The sequence below is a fragment of the Panthera onca genome, chromosome X (assembly GCF_046562875.1).
Source record: "Panthera onca isolate mPanOnc1 chromosome X, mPanOnc1 haplotype 2, whole genome shotgun sequence".
NCBI lineage: Eukaryota > Metazoa > Chordata > Mammalia > Carnivora > Felidae > Panthera > Panthera onca.
In genome coordinates, this window is record NC_138357.1 from 27981471 (window position 1) to 28000015 (window position 18545).

Below are 18545 nucleotides of genomic sequence, written 5' to 3' on the forward strand. Positions count from 1 at the left end.
TGCACACAGGCAGCTGTAGACAGCTCTGCCCAGGTAGGTCTTGATTTATTAAGTTGAAGCCACCTGATGACCAAGCAGGAGAGGACTCCTTGCTAGATGGAAGGATTTGCTCTGAGGTCCTTCATGTTGTTTTCTGTTGGTTATCTTGGGGTATGTGACCTCTCCGTACGGTAGCTGTTGGAGGTCACCGCAGCTCAAAATATGCCCTAGACTATACCAGAATCTGGAGTCTTAAAAAAAAAGTCTCTATCTGATTCTTTTCACAGGGCTTTCTGGATGTAGGATTCTAGGAGAATGAGGGTTTATTTCGATTCTTCTACCCTTGGGTCAGCGTGAGCTTTCTCCACAATCTGGGAGCACGTACCTATGACTGCTGGCATTACTGGGCCCTGGCCACCCAAGCAACCCTCAGTCCCCAGGGGCAGCCCTGATGATTGGCAGTCATGCAGAGCTTAGTTGCTAGAAGCTCCCTCTGAGTGAGAATTTATATCTGTGTAGTTCACAAATGTAGCTCAAACCGATTTAACTCCTTGCTAATGAGATCCTAATTTAATAGAAGTGCAAAGAGCAAATTCAATAATGCATGCATATAACGTCGGGAGTTGAAAGCTGTGAGTCATTTTACTAAGGGCCTAACAATGCTAGTGACTGAAACCTATTGATGAGCATCTGGGCTACAGAAGTCACTTGTGGATATGTGAGTGAAGCCAGTGCATTTCCAGATGATAATCTCTCAAATTCAACGGGATAGACCCCTTGATTCTACAAGTTGCGAATTTCACTGATGATTTCTGCCAAACCCGGCCTTTGTCCAACCTCTCCATGTGGAACAGGAATCCAAAACCATGGTTGCTCGTGGACTATCTCACACACCCCAATTTGTCTGGGAAGACTCACTCAATTCATCCCTGATGGAGAGAAGGGGCTCAGGGAAGTTGCTAAGCATCTGGAGACAACAGTTTTGGTTAAAACGTGGCCACAGGTATTTCCCCAAGTCATAACGGACATGATGCACTGGAAAACTCTGTTTTGAGATCCATTAAAAACTCAAACTATCGAATTTGGTTGGGTTTTATTATGTATAAATGTGTTTCCTTTGGTCCATCCCAGTGGCACCGAGAAAGAAAAGCATAGACTGAGAAGACAGAAACTGATCTCACATTAGATCGGAAACCCACATGACATGTGTTTCTGAAGATGTCGAGTTCATGCCCCCGACTCTAGGCAAAACGTTCACTGAGAGTTGAATATGATGGGTGCCAGCATCTTCTTTCTTCCCCGGCCCCCCGGCCCCCCATAGGCCTCTCCTGACCGTGAGCCATAGAGAGATAATCAGTCTTAGCTTACACGCCATTAGATCACAACAAATGGGGTCTGGATATCAGATCTGAAACCTGACTGCTTGCTGCCATGCCAGGGCACATACCGCCCTCTCCGAGCACGCATTCCAGCATCCACTTATCTGCACTTTCCAGCAGTGATGTTACTAGACAGGACGCACCAGCAGAGTCCGTCTCTTCCCTCTCATTCTCTCCCTCTCTTTCTTTTAAATGTAAAGTATGCTATTGCCTTAGTTTTATATTTTGAGAAATATTTGCTCCAAGGCCAGATGAAATGAAGCTTTCAGGTGAATTTAGCACTTGGAACACACTTTTGCCACCTGTGACCAATGGGGATTTGCCTCATGTGCCAAGGGCCAAATGCTATACCGCTCTCTAGAAAGTCAAAAGAGAATGGAATTCAATTGTTCTCCATAAATTTTACCCCCCACCCCCATTCCACCAACTCCCCTCCCACAGTGCATGTATTTCAATCATTTCAAATCTTTCATGTTTCTTTTCCATGGCTGTCTTGCCTTTCGGAGAGTGTGGTTCTATAACCTTCTCTCCAAATGAAAGGAAACCAAACGATTTGGTCTTAGTGGGGCAGAAAGGGTATAGACACACACCGTTTCACTCTGCCACGGCAGCGGTGTCTTTCCTCTTGGCAATCGTACAATAGCATTCTTACCTTCAGGCCTTTCACTCCTGCTGCTCTTTCTGTAGCTCTGGTGTTGAACATTTGGTCATTATTTGTCAATAAGAAACACATTCAAGTTATCAGGATAACACCAAAGGCAACTAATCATGTCTTAATCATAGAAATCATGTTAAGGCCACGCAGTCAATTTAAAAAAAAATCATGAGAATGGATTAATTAATTTTTTTTTCTGGATTACATTTTTTTTTCCGGTGGTAGAATTTATTCTTTAACACCATCTGGCAAAATCAATGGTTTTGGCAGTCACTGGACTGGTTCAGTTCTTAAGGCAAAAAGGTCCCTTGCTTGAAGCAGCCACTTGAGAGAAAGTGAGGGTTTGCTCTTGGGAAGAAGACCTGAGTAAGTTCAAGGAGCAAATTTAGTCACTACCAGGAAAGAAAACTGTCAGGTTCTTCATACTTCCAGGAGGCAGCACCAGCACAGAGACATGCAAACCAACGAAGAGCATAACATACTCACCCTACTCCTTGATCCCAAACCAGCCTCGGTGATTCACAGGAACTTCTTCTAAGACCCAGGAAGTGCCATCGATCTGTAATGATTCTTGCCTACACACATAACAGTGTCAATAAAGAGTCATTGGGATCCGTCTTAACCCTGGGCATCCAAAATGTCTACCTTTAGGGATGGCTCCTGCCAATAAAAGGTCCATCTTGTTGCAGGTAAAAGGCAGATGTAGATTCACATCCGTTACCCAAGGCCCAAGAATGTCAAAGAATTCTGGGTGTGGAAGAGAAGCGGTTAAGAGACGGCGGCATAGGAGAGGAGGATTGTAGACATACATGGAAGAAGAAATACACACAAAACGGAGGATCTCATTTATACATATGGGAAACATAGCACCACCTCATTCATCTAAGTACCACCAACTTTTTACTATCTTTGGATACGAGACTTGCTAAGCAAATGCCTGAGGTTTAAAAAAATGTCTGCTAGCGAGTAGAAGGAAGGATGACTTTGAATTTCTTAAGAGAACAAACTCTTTCCAGGTACTATAAAAGCACCCACGTGAAAAGAAACACAACTCATTTTCACTGCAAGCCACTTTTTGAGTTTCTGAAGGCAAGTTCCCTAAGCGCTTCCTTCCCTAGGGTCACATTGGTTAGTTTATTCTAGTCTCTGTATAGTTTTGAATATAACCCCGCTGCATTTCTCTATCGATATCCTAGAAATCATAATGATCATTCAACCACTTCTTTAATCGATCAAAGTTTAACTGCATATCGCATCGTCATCGCTTACTTCCCTAGACGCCTTGCAAGCTAAGGCACCTATCATACAGCTCTCCTTCCGGTCAAGGAGTTCAGAATGGTTCCATTTAAACGTTCTGCTCCAATGTTCCCCCAAAGCACAAAGCCTGCCGGTTTCCAGCTTGCAACATACAGACACTGGAAGTCTGAATCCCTAGATGGAACTGAAGCCAGGGCCACTTTAGGGTGAGGTAGGGTAGGGTCCATAACGCCTTGTCACTCCAGTCACAGATAGCTTCTTTCACAGACCAGACCCCCTCTAGTAAGGTAAGTCTACTCAGGAAAGCTAAGCTGGTGCCCTTTCCCCAAGAGTAAGGGAGTGAAGCAGGGTGGGTGGGGGCAGATCAGAAGAATTTGAAAGTCTGAGGTGACGGGCAGCTGTGGAGGGAGGCTGACTGTGCTTATGTGGTCATCCAGCAGCTAAATCCCCATTCTGCTGTGATTCACAGCGACAGGCTTTCGCTGGCTGTGTCACAAAGCCCTGGTGCTTGGGGTTTATTACCGAAACAACCTACTGGCTCTTAATTACCGCATTTGCACACACGCCGCGATAACGCGCTAACACAAAGGGTGATTCGCAGGTTCAAAATTCCCCGACCACACCTCCAACTTTCATGATCCTTGCCTGTACATTTGTAGTCCATCAAGGAAGGATCAGGTATGACTTGTTGGGGTCCTATTAGCCCAGGTTCAGGAAACTGGTGAAACCAAGCAGTATTTCAGTTCTAGCCTATAGGTCTGGCTCAGGGGCCACCTCAGTGACTGACCTTGTCTTAATCCCCTGTATTCAAAAATGAAGTAAATATCTATTTCATTAGTTTGGGCACGTGCACATTTAAAACAGCCCGAAAATATTGCTGGTTCCTTCCAAAGAGGAGTAACTTTTTGAGACTAGGCTTAGAACGCATGACGGCTCATGCCAGGGGGTTAAAGTCAACAATTTAACGTAACTGCCCATATTAGCGTTATTTTAAGGTTGCAGGAGAGAGACCAAGAGATAAGTATTACAGGTTTTTCCACCTCTCCCCGTTTCAGAGATAATAGGTGTGGGAGTGTTTTTGCAAAAGTAAAAGCACTCATAAATGTCAGGCTTTGTGATTATTGTCATTTTTAGTAATCGGTACTGAGGGCTGAAATGGCTTAAATATGCCATTTGCCTCGTAAGCCAGGTAGTTGTGAATGAACCCGATTCTTAGGGAAATCTATCACATGCAATCAGATTCACATTGCTCATTGGATGGGTACATGTGATAAATTGCTGTCTGCAGTATCATCGCAAGAGGTGACCCTGAAAGTCAGCAGAGATTTGTGGCAGCATTAGCTGTGTGACCTTCTCAAAGTCACCACCATCTCTGGGTCTCATTCTCTGTGAAATGATGGTGTATATTCAACAGTCAGTTGTCATGTTAACTGGGGATGGGATACAATCAGGAAGTGTAATTCCCAAGCCATTTTACTAATTCAGTTAAACTGCATGGATCTGGACTGACGGAGGGGAAGGACTGTCTGAATGGGAAAGTCCTAAATTACAAAACAGGTTTGAAGAAGGACGGTTTTATTACTTTACGTCTGTTTTGTGATTCAAACTCACTATACTACGTTGCCACAGTGGAGGTCCTTGTGAGAAATACTTCAGCGGATAGGCCTGTGACCAATATGATTGTATCTAACACACGCTTGCGACATTTGAGAAAAAAATTTGTTCTCTTAAGGAAAAACTTCAACTGACAGTCTAAAGTCTTCATTTGCTTAACAAACCTCTCTTGGCCCCTTTCCCGATACTCTTGCTCACTCCCAGAGAACCGTAGGTAGCAAGGAGGAAGAAGATAAAGGCAAGCTCCTTGTAATCCGGAAACAGAATAAGCAATCGTTGCATAGGCAGCACTCATCTTACTATTATCCAGAGCTGAGAAAAGGGTTGACTTATTTCAAAAGGCTGGCCGGAGGGATGACCAAAACAAGCGATTTGAGAGATGCCTGGCAGGTAGCACTAACGCCAAAGAAGTTGGAAACATTTAGGCTCTACTGAGATCTTTCTCTATTTGCATATCAAAAATCAGATAATCTGGAAATCGTGGGCTGGCAATAAAGTTACTTGATAACTTTGCAGCAGCATCAGCTGAGGAAAGAGAAAAGCTTGATTGCTCGTTGTAATTAGCAAATAGCTGGTCTAAAGTGCTAGGGGTCTTCATGATATACCAAAACATCTGGGTGGAAAGTAAACATTCGGCCAAATACATGCAGATTTTTTTGGTTTGTGTAACATCACACATCTGGTTATTTGAAAACTTCTGGGCACTTGGCATCATGTGGATCTTGACACAGTCCATGGCTCCTTCGTAACCATGCTGAGTGAATTCTCGAGAGCAGTGTATCCAATCCAGCTCGGGTTTCATCCTGCATGATCTAATTAGGTTCTCCGTGGCCTGCTAACAACATGAGAAAAAGACCAAGAAGAAGGTGCTAAATACTCTAGGTGTCAGGTTAGCCATTGTAAACCTCAAAGGAGCCCAAAGCTTGGCTAAACTGTGATTGTCATCAGTTCACACTGGTGGGAAAGGAAGTTACTGCTTTCTGACACACGGTAAAACCTTGATTAATTGGAATCCATAAGGGATGAATGGAATTTTCGATAAGAGTACTCATTTTGTTTCATTCTTGGCTAATGACATTTTTTTTTTTTCCTCAAAATGCTTGTATCCACTTTCTCGCCTCCGGGAAGCAGCCTCTAATGTTTGAGGGTCAATCCAGATAGAAGATATGGGAGACAAAGCTGAACGTGACCTAACCACAGGTCATCTCGTGGCAAATGATTAACAACAACAACAACAAAAGATCAATTCGTTGCAGTCTTCTGTTTTGGTACTATTGCTGCTTTCTCATCAGTGTGGAGTACTGAGGAGGGGTAATTCAGTTAGCTGGGGTAGTGGTTAGGTGAGTTCTGGTTAATCAAGGTTTTACAGTAAAAGACCTCACCAATGCCTGGTAAGATTATGTGTTGAAGAAAGTTGTATTTGAATTTATCACTTTGAAAGTGCTCTGTGCTCTGTATCAGTGTTTCCAAACCCATGTTATCCTGCAGACTGGCAAACTAACTTTTCCATCAGGATCCTGCGGAATGGAGAGAGAGAGAGGAGAGCAGAGGTGTAACCATTGTCTCCGAAGGAGAAAAGGTTTGGCTTGCCTGTCTGTTGGCCTGTGTGTGGGAAACACTGTTCTTCACCTTAAGAGATGCCCATGGTATCTTGGTTGTACAAGAGTCGATCTTACATGCTTCAATATAATTGTCATGCCCTTTGGGTCATGGAGGGTTGTGTTCTCGGGTCCTCTCCTGTACTTACCCAACGTGTCCTTCCACTACTTGCTGTCATGGCTTCTGAGCTTGCAACTACTTCTCGTTGCTTGGATGAGGGTTATTCGTTCTTTCTAGTCCCGAAGAGCATTATGGAGCCAAAGGAATGCCAAGTGAGATGGGTTTTCTCATGATGGCAGCCTGGATAACAATTAGACCTACCTGAACCAAGAACACGGCTAAGGAGAAGCCAAATCAGGGATTCACACACATGGAGTATCACGGTTAGGCGACGCGCTTGTTTAAAGATACAAAATATCTTTGCCGAGTCTGTATATGGGGTGGCCTACTGAAGAAAGACCCCATTTAACTTGAAACCGAGCTCGTTCTTTGGCTTTTCAAGTTAAGTGGGGCCAGCTTAAATAGGCCACCGCATACGAAGAACAACATCTCATCACTCATACACACGACTGAAGAAGGCAACTCTAATCAACCAGTCAACCTCGGTGAGCAACCATCATGCCTTAGGGGGAAAAAAAAGGCCGTAACCCGACTTTTCAGTAGATAGATTTGACTTCTCACACCGCTCATGTGAGGCAGGCGGGGACAGTCTCAAGGAAAAGCCTTGGGCTCTTGAGAGCCTAGGCCGTGGAGACCCACACCGTGGCCTTCTTAAGGCAACCGGTCTGGCGTGTGAGGGGAAGGGAGGGGTGTGGAGGGGGAGCCTCTGTCTGGGAGTTTAAGAAGGGACCCAAGTTAGATCAAAAATGCGGGCAGTGCCCCGGAGTCTTTCTGGTTCCCAAAGCTGCCAGGCAGCGGAATAACCTGGTCATTCCACTCTCTGTGTGCGTCTTGTGCTCTCTCCTCAGTAATAAGATAACAGTCTTGCCGATTACTCGTCACTAAGGGTACCCGGTTGTGGTGACATTGAGGCTGACCTTGGAGTCACCGCCCCCGCTGCCGCACTCTCCTTTGTCGTACCACCATTTGTTTTTCAATTTGTCCAAGAGGCCTTGCTCATTCAGTTTTAATACTGCCAGGTTAACAGCATTTCTTGAAACGATAAAACATAACTTGTAAGAAAATGCACAAATGCGTAGGAAATCGTTAACGTATAAAAAGGAGCACAAGAGGACAAATTGGCTAAATTTCACAGAACGTGGAGCTAGAAAAATGTCTGTACAGCGAATACAGGGTTAAATATTGGAAGGTGGCATGGAGGGTAACATTTGCTCAAAACCGAAGTGTGCGGGATGGGGAAGTTGTCTTTGAGAAAAAAAGTAACAAGAACACCACATCCATGCAATTAACATTCGTCACATATGGCACCATAACTTGGCTTTTACCATTTAAATTGAAAAAGCCGTTGAACTGTAAAATTAAAACAGCAACAAACAGTCAGAGAGGACAACACAGAGAGAGAACATTAAAAAAAAATGGATGCATTAAATAGATGAAACCATAATTTACCGTCTTATTTAACTCCATGGAATATTGTAGATTTTAAACTTTTAAAAGTTACCTCAAAATCCACAAGAAAGAAAATGACAACAAAATGCATCAGGGTAGGTGGAATACTATAACAACACGGATATTGTTATATTATTCCACCCACCTTAATGCTGAGCCTTTAGGGGTTGCCACACCATAGCCTTTGGAATCCAGATTTCCACCAACTTTCATGGTATCACACGGTTTTCTCTGCTCAATGTACTCATTCATGGTTGACTCCAGCAGGAAGGCGAACTTTCCCTTGGACTTCCGCACCCGGGCCACTCCGTCTGCTGTTGTTTTGGTAAACACAGATGGCTCTGCTGATTTCATGTAAGACCACATTTTCTCATAGACAGCAATTTTGGACCTCTGCAACAGAGACAAGCATTCTTAGACACCAGATATGAAAACTGGGAAAGGTCTCGGTGCAGTGGGTTTCAAACAATTTCGATCGCAACCCGTGGTAAGAAGAGCATGTCACGCTGTGGCCCGGTAGGTACATTCATACATATGTAAACATGGTTCCGAAACAGGCTACTCAACACCGCACTTATCTTTGCATCTTTGTGACCTGCGATGCTCTCTGATACTTTCCACTGTATTCTAATTCACCAGAAAAAAGAAAGAAGCGCCAGTCGGGACCCACCAAATTGATTTCATGGCTCCACTAATGGGTTGCAATCTAGTTGCACTAAAAACACTTCCTCAGTTCAATCTTCTTCTCAATTCAGAAATCTCCCCTACAATATTCTGCTATGTGATTACCCTTTACCTGCCCGGAAAAAAAAAAAATGCCATCGGAAGGGAGCGTACAACCATTTCAGTTAGCCTACTCCGGCATGGGACATTAATTATTGTAAGAAAGCACTTTCTTATTCTGAGCTAGGACTCCCAACCGTTAGCACTATCTGCTAGAGTACGTAAAGCAATTCTGTTCCTTCTTCTGCATGACGGCCCTCCAAATATTGCAAGGCTGTTGTTATACCCCCCTCTTCATCTCTCCATCAGGTTGAACTCCACTGGTGTCTAATACTATTTCTGGAACACTCACAATTTTGGTCTATCCCCCACAGGATTCTAGTTAGCAATGCCTCTCTTCAATTAGATTGTCTAGAAATAGACATGGTACCCCAGATATCTGACGAAGACAGAATGAAAAATAAACTGTTTGCTTCTTGTCACTGGAGCATTATTTTCTAGCATAACACTGCCTGAGTTTGTGTTAATGTATTTAGCCTTTCATCCGTCCTTTTAACAAATATTTGTGGAGCACCTGCTGTATCTAAAGCACTCTCCTGGGTGTGGGAAGGGTATGATAGAGTGAATAGTCCCTCTTTCAACTCAGGTTGAGGCCAAACTGTTAGTTCTTTCAACCAAGCCAAGTTTCCCTCATCTTTACCATTTTGGATTTTGAGTTTAATGCCGCTAAATGTCATCTCAATTCAGGTGGTCCTTAGAACGCATGCTAAACGCTTATAGATCTATGATAGGCGTTCTGGAGAATATAAAGGAAGCATGGTCTTAATGACCCCATGACTTCCAGTTGAGTTGGGAGTTATGTCCTTGGGAATGAAAACCCAACAGAAAAATTCTAAAGTGCTATCTGACCAGAGGTGAGGTAGCATGGTAGAGACTACTGACATGCCAGGATTTCAAGTGTCCTTTTATGGGGTTTCCTGGCCCCTGCCTCAACTTTTTTGATTATTTAGTTGCTCTTCTCTGGACTTTGGCTGGCTACATTCTTTTTTTTTTTTTTTTTTTTTTTTTTTTTTTTTGTGCAATGATTTGAATATTTTATTTTATTTTATTTTTTTTTATTTTTTAATATATGAAATTTACTGTCAAATTGGTTTCCATACAACACCCAGTGCTCATCCCAAAAAGTGTCCTCCTCAATACCCATCACCCACCCTGCCCTCCCTCCCACCCCCCATCAACCCTCAGTTTGTTCTCAGTTTTTAACAGTCTCTAATGCTTTGGCTCTCTCCCACTCTAACCTCTTTTTTTTTTTTTTTTTCCTTCCCCTCCCCCATGGGTTTCTGTTATGTTTCTCAGGATCCACATAAGAGTGAAACCATATGGTATCTGTCTTTCTCTGTATGGCTTATTTCACTTAGCATCACACTCTCCAGTTCCATCCATGTTGCTACAAAAGGCCATATTTCATTTTTTCTCATTGCCACGTAGTATTCCATTGTGTATATAAACCACAATTTCTTTATCCATTCATCAGTTGATGGACATTTAGGCTCTTTCCATAATTTGGCTATTGTTGAGAGTGGCTGGCTACATTCTTGAAGCCTGCGTTGACCTGCTTAAATAATTCCAGAGGGCTGGAACTTTCAGAGTTATCGCCATGCAAATTAAACATTGTGTTTATGGTGATCGGACACCCACTGAGGACCTTACTGAGTCACCGAAACTGTTCACTTGGATTGGAAATCTGGATTCCTTAGTTGGTTTGCAAGAAGAACAGGAAAAAAAAAAGCCAATGTGGCTGAAGCCAAATGAGCAAAAGGGAGAATGGTAGGGAATGAGTTCAGAAGGATAATCAGAGGTCAGATCTTGTAGGGCCCTGTAAGACACGGTAAAAAGTTTGGATTTATTCTGTTATTTATTTCTGAAATTTCTGAAAATTTCTGAAATTATTTAAGGATTTTGAGGAGGCATGTGATAAGATCCGATTTAAAAATTTAAAGCATTACTCTAACTGCTGTATGGAGAATATGCTCTAAGGTGGGCCAGAGTGGTTAGGAGGCTATTCTAATAGTCCAGGGGAGAGATGGTGGTGACTTGGACTAGGTTGGGAACAATGGAAGTAGAGACAAGAGGTTGAAGCCAAGGTATGTATTGGGGAGACAGCAAACAAGCCTTGCTGATGGACATCTCCACCTGATGGTCCTGTAGACACTTTCAGATTAAACATTTCCAGACCAAACTTACTATCTTCCTTATAAAGCCTGGCTCTCCTAAGTTCTATGAGGAAGCCACCGAATATCCAAGCTTGGTTTTTACTCCTTCCTCGGCCTCTTATTTTGCCTTGTTTATTCGGACATAGATATCTCCTCTCTGTTCTTTTGTCTTCTTTCCATTCTCATTACCATTGCCCTGGAGCGGGCTCCCACCATTTTTTGGTCTGGACTACATTGCCTCCCAATTACTCTCCAGGCTTCATCTCTCTCTTCAGTTTATCTTCCAGCGATCCTTCCAAAATGTGAATCTGACCATTCTTTAAAATCTTCTCATAGTTCCCTAAAACCTACAGAACAAAATTCAGACTCTTATGTATGATATTCAAGAGTCCTTATGATCTGGACTACACTCTCCTACGATCTAGTCACACTGGACTACTCACTGTTCACTGAAATGTGCCACACACCTTCACGTCTTACGCCTTTGGTTACGCTTTTGCTTAGGCATAAATTATCCCTATTCATCCTATGAGGTCCAGAGCAAATACCGTCTTCTGTGAAATCTTTCCTGACTCCTGCTCCCACAGAAATGCTTTCTTGGATGTTCCTAAAGCACTTTTGCTCCTACCTTGGCTACAGAGCTTACTGTAGCGCATTATGGTGAGTTGGCTATGTGGCTGTCCTACTCACATTACTGGGTGTTCTTGAGGACAGAGTCCACACCTGATTCATTTTGGTAGCCCTCTTGGCAGCCAGCACAATGTACATAGTAGGCATTTAAGATGTATTTGCTTAATAACTGAAGCTTAGCCGGATCAGGGTGACATCTAGATTGTTGGTCAAAGGCATCAGAAGGTTGGTGAAAAATGGTTACTAACACTGGTTTTATAGCCCTGTAGAATTCTAGAGCTGAAGTTACTCTAGAGATCGTTGACTCCAACTCCCAGCTAAACCAATCAGGATATATGCTTTATAATCCACTTTGTTTTGTTCTTTTTTTTGCCACTGAGCTTGCCTTTGTTGTCCACACCAATAACTTTCTCCCCCAATAATCAAGGTCTTCTAAGATTGAAATCTCACCCGTTGACATTTATGCTCATTCCAGAGCACGTTATCCTCATCTGATGCATAAAACAATTTCTAAACATCATAATGAAACACACTCTCAGTGACTTAATTTTACCTCAGTAGGAATTTCCTAGTCAGTGGCTCAAAGAATTTTATAAACTAGTAAATAACTCAGCTGCACTGTAAGATATGAAACAATGTAAGGACACCTCCTTACTTGCCACAAAACTCAGTAGAACATTGTGAAGTTAGTTGAAGTCTGCCTATACTCCCCTCTCTAACTGTATACCCTTCCTCCAGGCCAGAAGTAACCATTACCCTGAATTTGGTCTTTATCATTCACTCCCTTGCAACTCTTTATATTTTTATGAGAATAAACACATCTCTTTTGTAATGGCTGCAGAGCATTTCCAGCTATGGCTACACCATACTTTACCCAATCTCCTATTGAAGGACTTTTAGGTCAATTCCATTTTTTTTTGGCATTGGAGACAACCCTGTGGTAGGTGTGTATCTCCATGCACTTGCAAAGAGGTACTTTGTGTTCATCTTAGTCCAATTGAACCTGAGCAAAAGGGGGAGGGGGTAGACCAATTTGTCTCTTACATTATTTGCAAATGGGCTATTACGTCCAAAGATAAATTTATAAGGCAAGGGCAAAGGGTTTGTGAATTCTGATCTGAATGCACTATAATTTGGATTCATTTACTTCATCATTTACTTGAGCTCTTTGATTGCTGATACAGGTTAAAAGGGTTTATTCCCTTAGGTAATGATGCATTTCTAGGAGAATAAATGGCAGTGCTTGAAGTGGGCACTTTGAATGTGTGCAGTGTACAAGCAGCAGATATTAATGAATTCAGGAAATGAAAAGTTAGTGGCAGAAATGACTGGCTCCTGGTTGATGACTGAATTCTGAAGGAGGTTAAGAAGGGGAAAAAGCAATGGCTCACAAGTGAGAAAAATTGAGCTGAAACGTTTATCTTCCTAACTGGTATTTAAGTGACTGTATAACATTTAGACCAAAAAGAAGAAAAAAAATATCACTAGCATTTTTTTTTTTTTTTGCAGTCTGTCTTATTTTGGCTAAAATACTGAAGGCAATAAAAGGAATTGAATCTTAGCTCAATCATCTGGGAGAAATTAAAAAAATTATGGGCAGGATGTGTAATAGCAAGTTCATTTTTCTCAAACCTGCCACGATTCATTTATTTCATCCCACAGAGCACCATTTTGTACCTCAGAACGAATAAACAACGGGTATGCAGAGAGGCCACGCGGAGTTCTCTTAGCACTGCTAGAAATTAGCATATGAAATCCAAAAGGAGAAATACATGAATGGAGGAGGAACAGATTAATCCAAAACAGGAGATCAAGCAGAGCTCTAGCATTCACGGATTCAACAATCACCGTTCCAAGTATTTGTCACAGGTCATGAAGGTCAACTGTACAAAGAAATTTGCTTTTGTTGAGTGGAAATTTGGATCTTGGGCCCAGTGAGGCTGATGCGTAGAAACGAGTGATTAGTGACCGCACTTAGCCCACCACTCAGACTTTGCCTCTCTCTGCAGTGACGCTGGCTGCCCCTCATCGCGGCGCATGACTGTTCCTCCGTAGACCAGGCGCACGACGTAAATGTCTGGTGCCATGTTTGAGAGTGTGGAGTCGCATCGCTTGGGTTTGAATCTCACTCGCTACGTGTCGAAGTTATCGAGCCCCCACGTGCCTCAATTTCCTCATCCATCAAATGGGATAATTTTTTTTAAAGTGCCTACTTCAAAGATTTCTTGAGAGAAATGACATGAGTTAATACGTACATGTCACTTAGAACAGTGCCCGGCATACGGGAAGTGCCGAAAACATTACATATTTTTCTAGCACAGAAAGCATCATTTGTTTTAGTGACAGAACTTAATAGCATGATAAATTACTTTAATCCCCTATTTAACAGAATCATTGCTTCATTTTATGGAGGGAATTCTATGTTCAAGTGTTATCCACATATTTGGGTCTTTGGATACATTCCGGTGAATGCCCATGGTCTGCCATCAATAAAAGTAATCATCATTTGATTTGGATTTAAAAAACGTTTTTGAGGAAGACATATGGGGAGGATGGCAGATTTTCCTTTAAAACTTACGTTTGATAGTTAAGTTGAGGCTCCCACATTAAAGTCCCCATTAACCAGAACACTGCTACTGGGGAGACCTGGTGAACGAAGCTTTCTGCTTCCCTAAGAGTTAAATGAGAACACCCGCTTGATCAATAGAACATCCAATTGGAATCAGTAGTGTAACAGCCTTTCTTTTAGAAATAGAAGAAACCTTCAAAACCATCTGGTTCAGCTTCTCACCCGATGCAGCCTGGCTTCTCTGCTCAAATGTCTCTGGTGGTGAGGCACTCCCGAGCCCAGAAGAGGCTCATAACTTATGACAGTTCAAATTGATAGAAAATTCTTTTTGTTGGGCTGACATCCTTCATGACCGTCTCTCTCCCTTCCAGTCCTATCCTGCCTTCTGCCTGAGTTGGGCGGTCTCTTCTTTCCGCTTCCGTTTCTCCATTGAACGGAGCACTGGTTGTACTGCTTTCTAATGGTCATCTCCAGTGCAACCTGAGCTCCTTGGGAGTAGGAATTACGTCTCTCTCTCTCTCTCTGTCTCTCTCTCTCTCTCTGTCTCTGTATTCGCAGTGACTAGCATAATGCCTGGCATGTATGAAACCCTCACTATGTATCTGTGGGATGAATGAATATCACAACTGCAGTTCCACCAATGGGTCCTAATTCTGCACTCTGCAGTACATCGAACAAATACGCCCTTTTCCACATGGTGTGGCTGCTGAAGATTACCACTGCCGTGTCACCTGTTAATTGTCTCTTTTGCCGACTAAACATTATGAGGGCCTTCATTTATTACTCTTATGACATGAATTCCCGTCACCCCCCCCCCTCTTTCTGGGAAGCTCCATCTTCTAGATGCTTTTTAATTTTTCAAAGTCCCTCCTAAAATGGGGCCCCAACAACTGATGATAACGTGCTCGATACAGCGGCACCAGCACAAAGGACAATAACACACTCTCTTCTCGTGATGTGGACATGAACACAATTTTTCATTTCAACAGGATTCAACAGGCGTTTTTTTGATATGTTGAGAGTCGAGAATTAACATTAACACAACAGACCAATAAATTGGAAGCTAATTCACTCGCGGTATTCATTTGCTGTCAGCATGTAGACAAAGTATTACCTTTTGCAAAAAAAGTTTTGGTGTTTGTGACATCGCTATGCCCCAATCATGTACAGTGTGTTCTAAGTGAATAATTTGAGAGGATAGAATGAAGGAAAGGTCAGGGGACGATGGTTTTAGGTACCTTTTTGGGAGGCAAGATTTACTTTTAAGTAATCTCTCCACCCAACATGGGGCAAGAACTCACAACCACGAGATCCAGAGTTGCCCGCTCCACTGGCCAAGCCAGCCAGGTATGCTGGTTTTAGGTATTTTGTACTCCAGCATTCCCCAAAGGGGAATGGGCTGGCTTTATGCATTTATTTTTTGGCCACTGCAGGTATCATGCCTCTATTGTCCATTTCCACCACTGTATGTATAAAACTAGCTTTGTACATGCCACAGAGAGGCTGGGTTCTCAGTCTCTACCTCTCTCACCCGACTTCACTGTCTTTTTGGCTCAGAGATGCATTCTGTCCCTCCTTTCTGGCATCAGGAGTCTTGGTCCTCATGGAGGCAGTCACTGATGTTACAAAGGTTTCTGTTACCTTTGAGCAAGGGATCCTTTTTATTTGAATAGGGGATGGGTGTCCCAGAAAGGGGAGTGAGTTTCTTGGCATTGTAAAAGGTGCTGTTCAGAGGCTGGAAAAAGCCGTCCCTGCGAACAGGACACTAACGAAGGGGAAATGGCATGTTTCAAATAAAAATGCCTTACCCTCCTTCATTTTTCCTTCGCTATCTACTATTATTGTAGCTTATTTATTGCTTAAGAATTTGGTCCATTTCTTCTGTAGGTTGTGTATCTTTAGTTAAGAGAACATCATTAAAAACTATAATCTGCTTTTTCTTCCAAATTATTTAGCCCCCTCTAAAATTGCTACTTTTAATAAAGGCTCAGGCGGCACTGCTAGCTGGTACAAATTCGAAAAGGTGGCTTCGGTCTGCTGTCTGCCTGAACCGGGCACTTTAGACTCCTGTGCACCTCCTGGGCCCTCCTTCACCTTCACGAGTAAATATTGTGTCTTTGTGTTTCTCCAAAACTGGGATATGGACAGGTGGTCCTTGCAACGTCAAGTACTTGCAAGGTCAAAAGTACTGCAACTTTTACCCTCGCCTAGCAGTCTGCATGGTCCTTTTGTGCACAAATTGGATCATGTCATTCTTCTGCTCAAACCCCTCAGAATGGCTTCCTATCACACACAGAATAAAATCCAACGTCCTTACCAGGGCTTGGGAGGCCCAGCACAACGGGCTCTGGTTTGTCTTGTCTGCCCTCATCTCTTACCCTTCCTTCCCTCTCTCGCTTTGCTTCGGCCACGTGGGCCTTCATTCTCAAACTGACCAAGCATGTTCCCCGGTCAGAGCCTTGCTCATGCCGCTGCATCTGAAATGAATTTCTCCCCACCCCCTCCACCTCATGTTTTCATGGCCTGCCCCCCACTTCTTTTGGGTGTCTGAGCAAATGTCACCTCAACAGAGAGGCCTTCCTCAATCAGCTGAGATAAAATAGTGTTCCCGACCTGTTGTCTCCTTACCTGCTTGTTTCATTTCACTTAACGCCAACTGAAACATACACGTTATTTACATATTTGCTTATCTTTTTTTTTGTCTCATCCACAAAGTCCAAAAGGACTTTGTTTCATTTGAGGGCTTAGAACAAAGGCTGTCACATAGAATGCCCTCAGTAAGTATTAACTGAATGAATAAATGAGTGAAGTAGCTGTGATTTAAACCCAGATCATTTGACACGGAAGTCTATATTCTTGATTACACTGTCATCATTAGTCTCCCCTACCATCCTTCAAAGCTTAGAGAGGTAAGGTGATAATTGCATAGGTGCGAAGTGGCAGAATTAGCCCTCAAATCGGGGTCTGTTGGGTTCCCAAACCCGTTTTTTCCTACTACTCCACACTGCCTCCCAGGGAAGAAATTGCTGGTGACTACATTGAGCAAAATGCCGGTGACTTCACTGAGGTTTACATCTTTGACCTGTCATTTTGACATGATTTTATCTAGCCTTCATCTTCTTTGGTTCAACTTTGAAGCCTGTTAAGTATGCTATGGTGTAAAAGGCACCAATATAATACTCCACTAGCCTGTCACAAGGCCCTAAATCCTACCATTATAGATCATGCCTTCTGTTGGACTTGGACAAATTACTTAAATTCCTCTAACACTCTAATAATTATCTCTGAAATGGAGATAGAATATGAAGTGAGATCACTCCTATAAAGCACCCAGCACAGTGCCTGGCATGTAGTAAATTCTCAATAAATTAGATTACGCTATCATGGTAAATGGGAGGGTAACAAAACTCACACCCACCACCTTTGTATAATTTGGTTTATTGGAAAGAATTTGTGCCAGAGGAATACGGGAGGGAAGGAGAATCAAGATAGGTCTTGGGGATGGCAGGCAAGCTGGGATGTCACGGGGTGATAAGTCAGGGGCACACTGAGGGCATGGGCACATGTGGGCGGGAAGAAGGATGATGCCAAGTTATGTGCTGTCAGTGCTACTGAGGCAGAGACTAGGATCAAAGCTAATTCATTAGATGCTTAGCAGAGAATGCCTTATTAAGTCCAAATGGGGCCACCAAAATGTTCAATTTCAATATATTCACATTTCACCATCTCCCGTGGCTCTCAAGTTTGAACAGTTGGGTTTAGATTTAAGTCTTTTCCTTCTTGCTGTTAGGAGTGTTCCAGTAAGTATTCTTTCTAATGGCGCTACGCTGATTTAAAAAAAAAAAAAAAAGTGGCTGGCTGGGGTTTTGTCTGGCAAACACGCTGACTGTGAAAGCTGCAGGAAAATTGATTTTCTGGCGTTTGCGTGTCCTGGCACAAAACCTGCGGCATGGAAGCTCGAGTTACAGAACCTTCTGGTAAGTGCAGCTTGTGGGGGTGACTTCAAAAAATGATTAGGTTTCACTAATCTTCACCACTGGGGGCCAACGGCAATGGTCTCCATGTGTAAAACGGTAGTTAAGGCTACTACTTTGCTGTTATTTCATTTAGAGAAGTAGTCAGCCACCTAGTTTGATACCCACACACAAACACAAGCCAACATACTTCTTTACACCCCCCATTCTTCATGCTCAGGCCTTGATCCCAACCTGTCTTTATTCTGCCTTGACCACATGAGTCCCGTGGAAAAGCTACCCAGTCACCAGCGTTCTGCGAGAGGCTGGCCTGTCCGTGGTGAAATGTGCAGTTATGTATTTTCTTTTGGTGGTGCATAGAGCAGAAGTTAAGAACGTAGGTCC

General features: G+C 43.0%; 1 protein-coding gene and 1 long non-coding RNA gene across 8 annotated transcripts in view; one reads left to right on the top strand and one right to left on the bottom strand.

The window, feature by feature from the left end:
- GRIA3 (glutamate ionotropic receptor AMPA type subunit 3) overlaps positions 1 to 18545 on the bottom strand; it is a 267210-nt gene that overhangs the window by 17061 nt on the left and 231604 nt on the right. For 4 of the 6 annotated variants that reach the window (XM_081792968.1, XM_081792967.1, XM_081792966.1 and 1 more), the window contains one exon: positions 8198 to 8445. In XM_081792968.1, the coding sequence (XP_081649094.1) occupies positions 8198 to 8445 (248 nt within the window). Of the gene's footprint in view, positions 1 to 7520; positions 7636 to 8197; positions 8446 to 18545 lie in introns of all 6 variants that reach the window. The other 2 variants (XR_014136764.1, XM_081792969.1) reach the window with 1 other exon arrangement.
- Positions 1 to 18545, top strand: part of LOC145714004 (uncharacterized) — a 162304-nt gene that overhangs the window by 9410 nt on the left and 134349 nt on the right. The gene's annotated exons all lie outside the window — the stretch shown is intronic.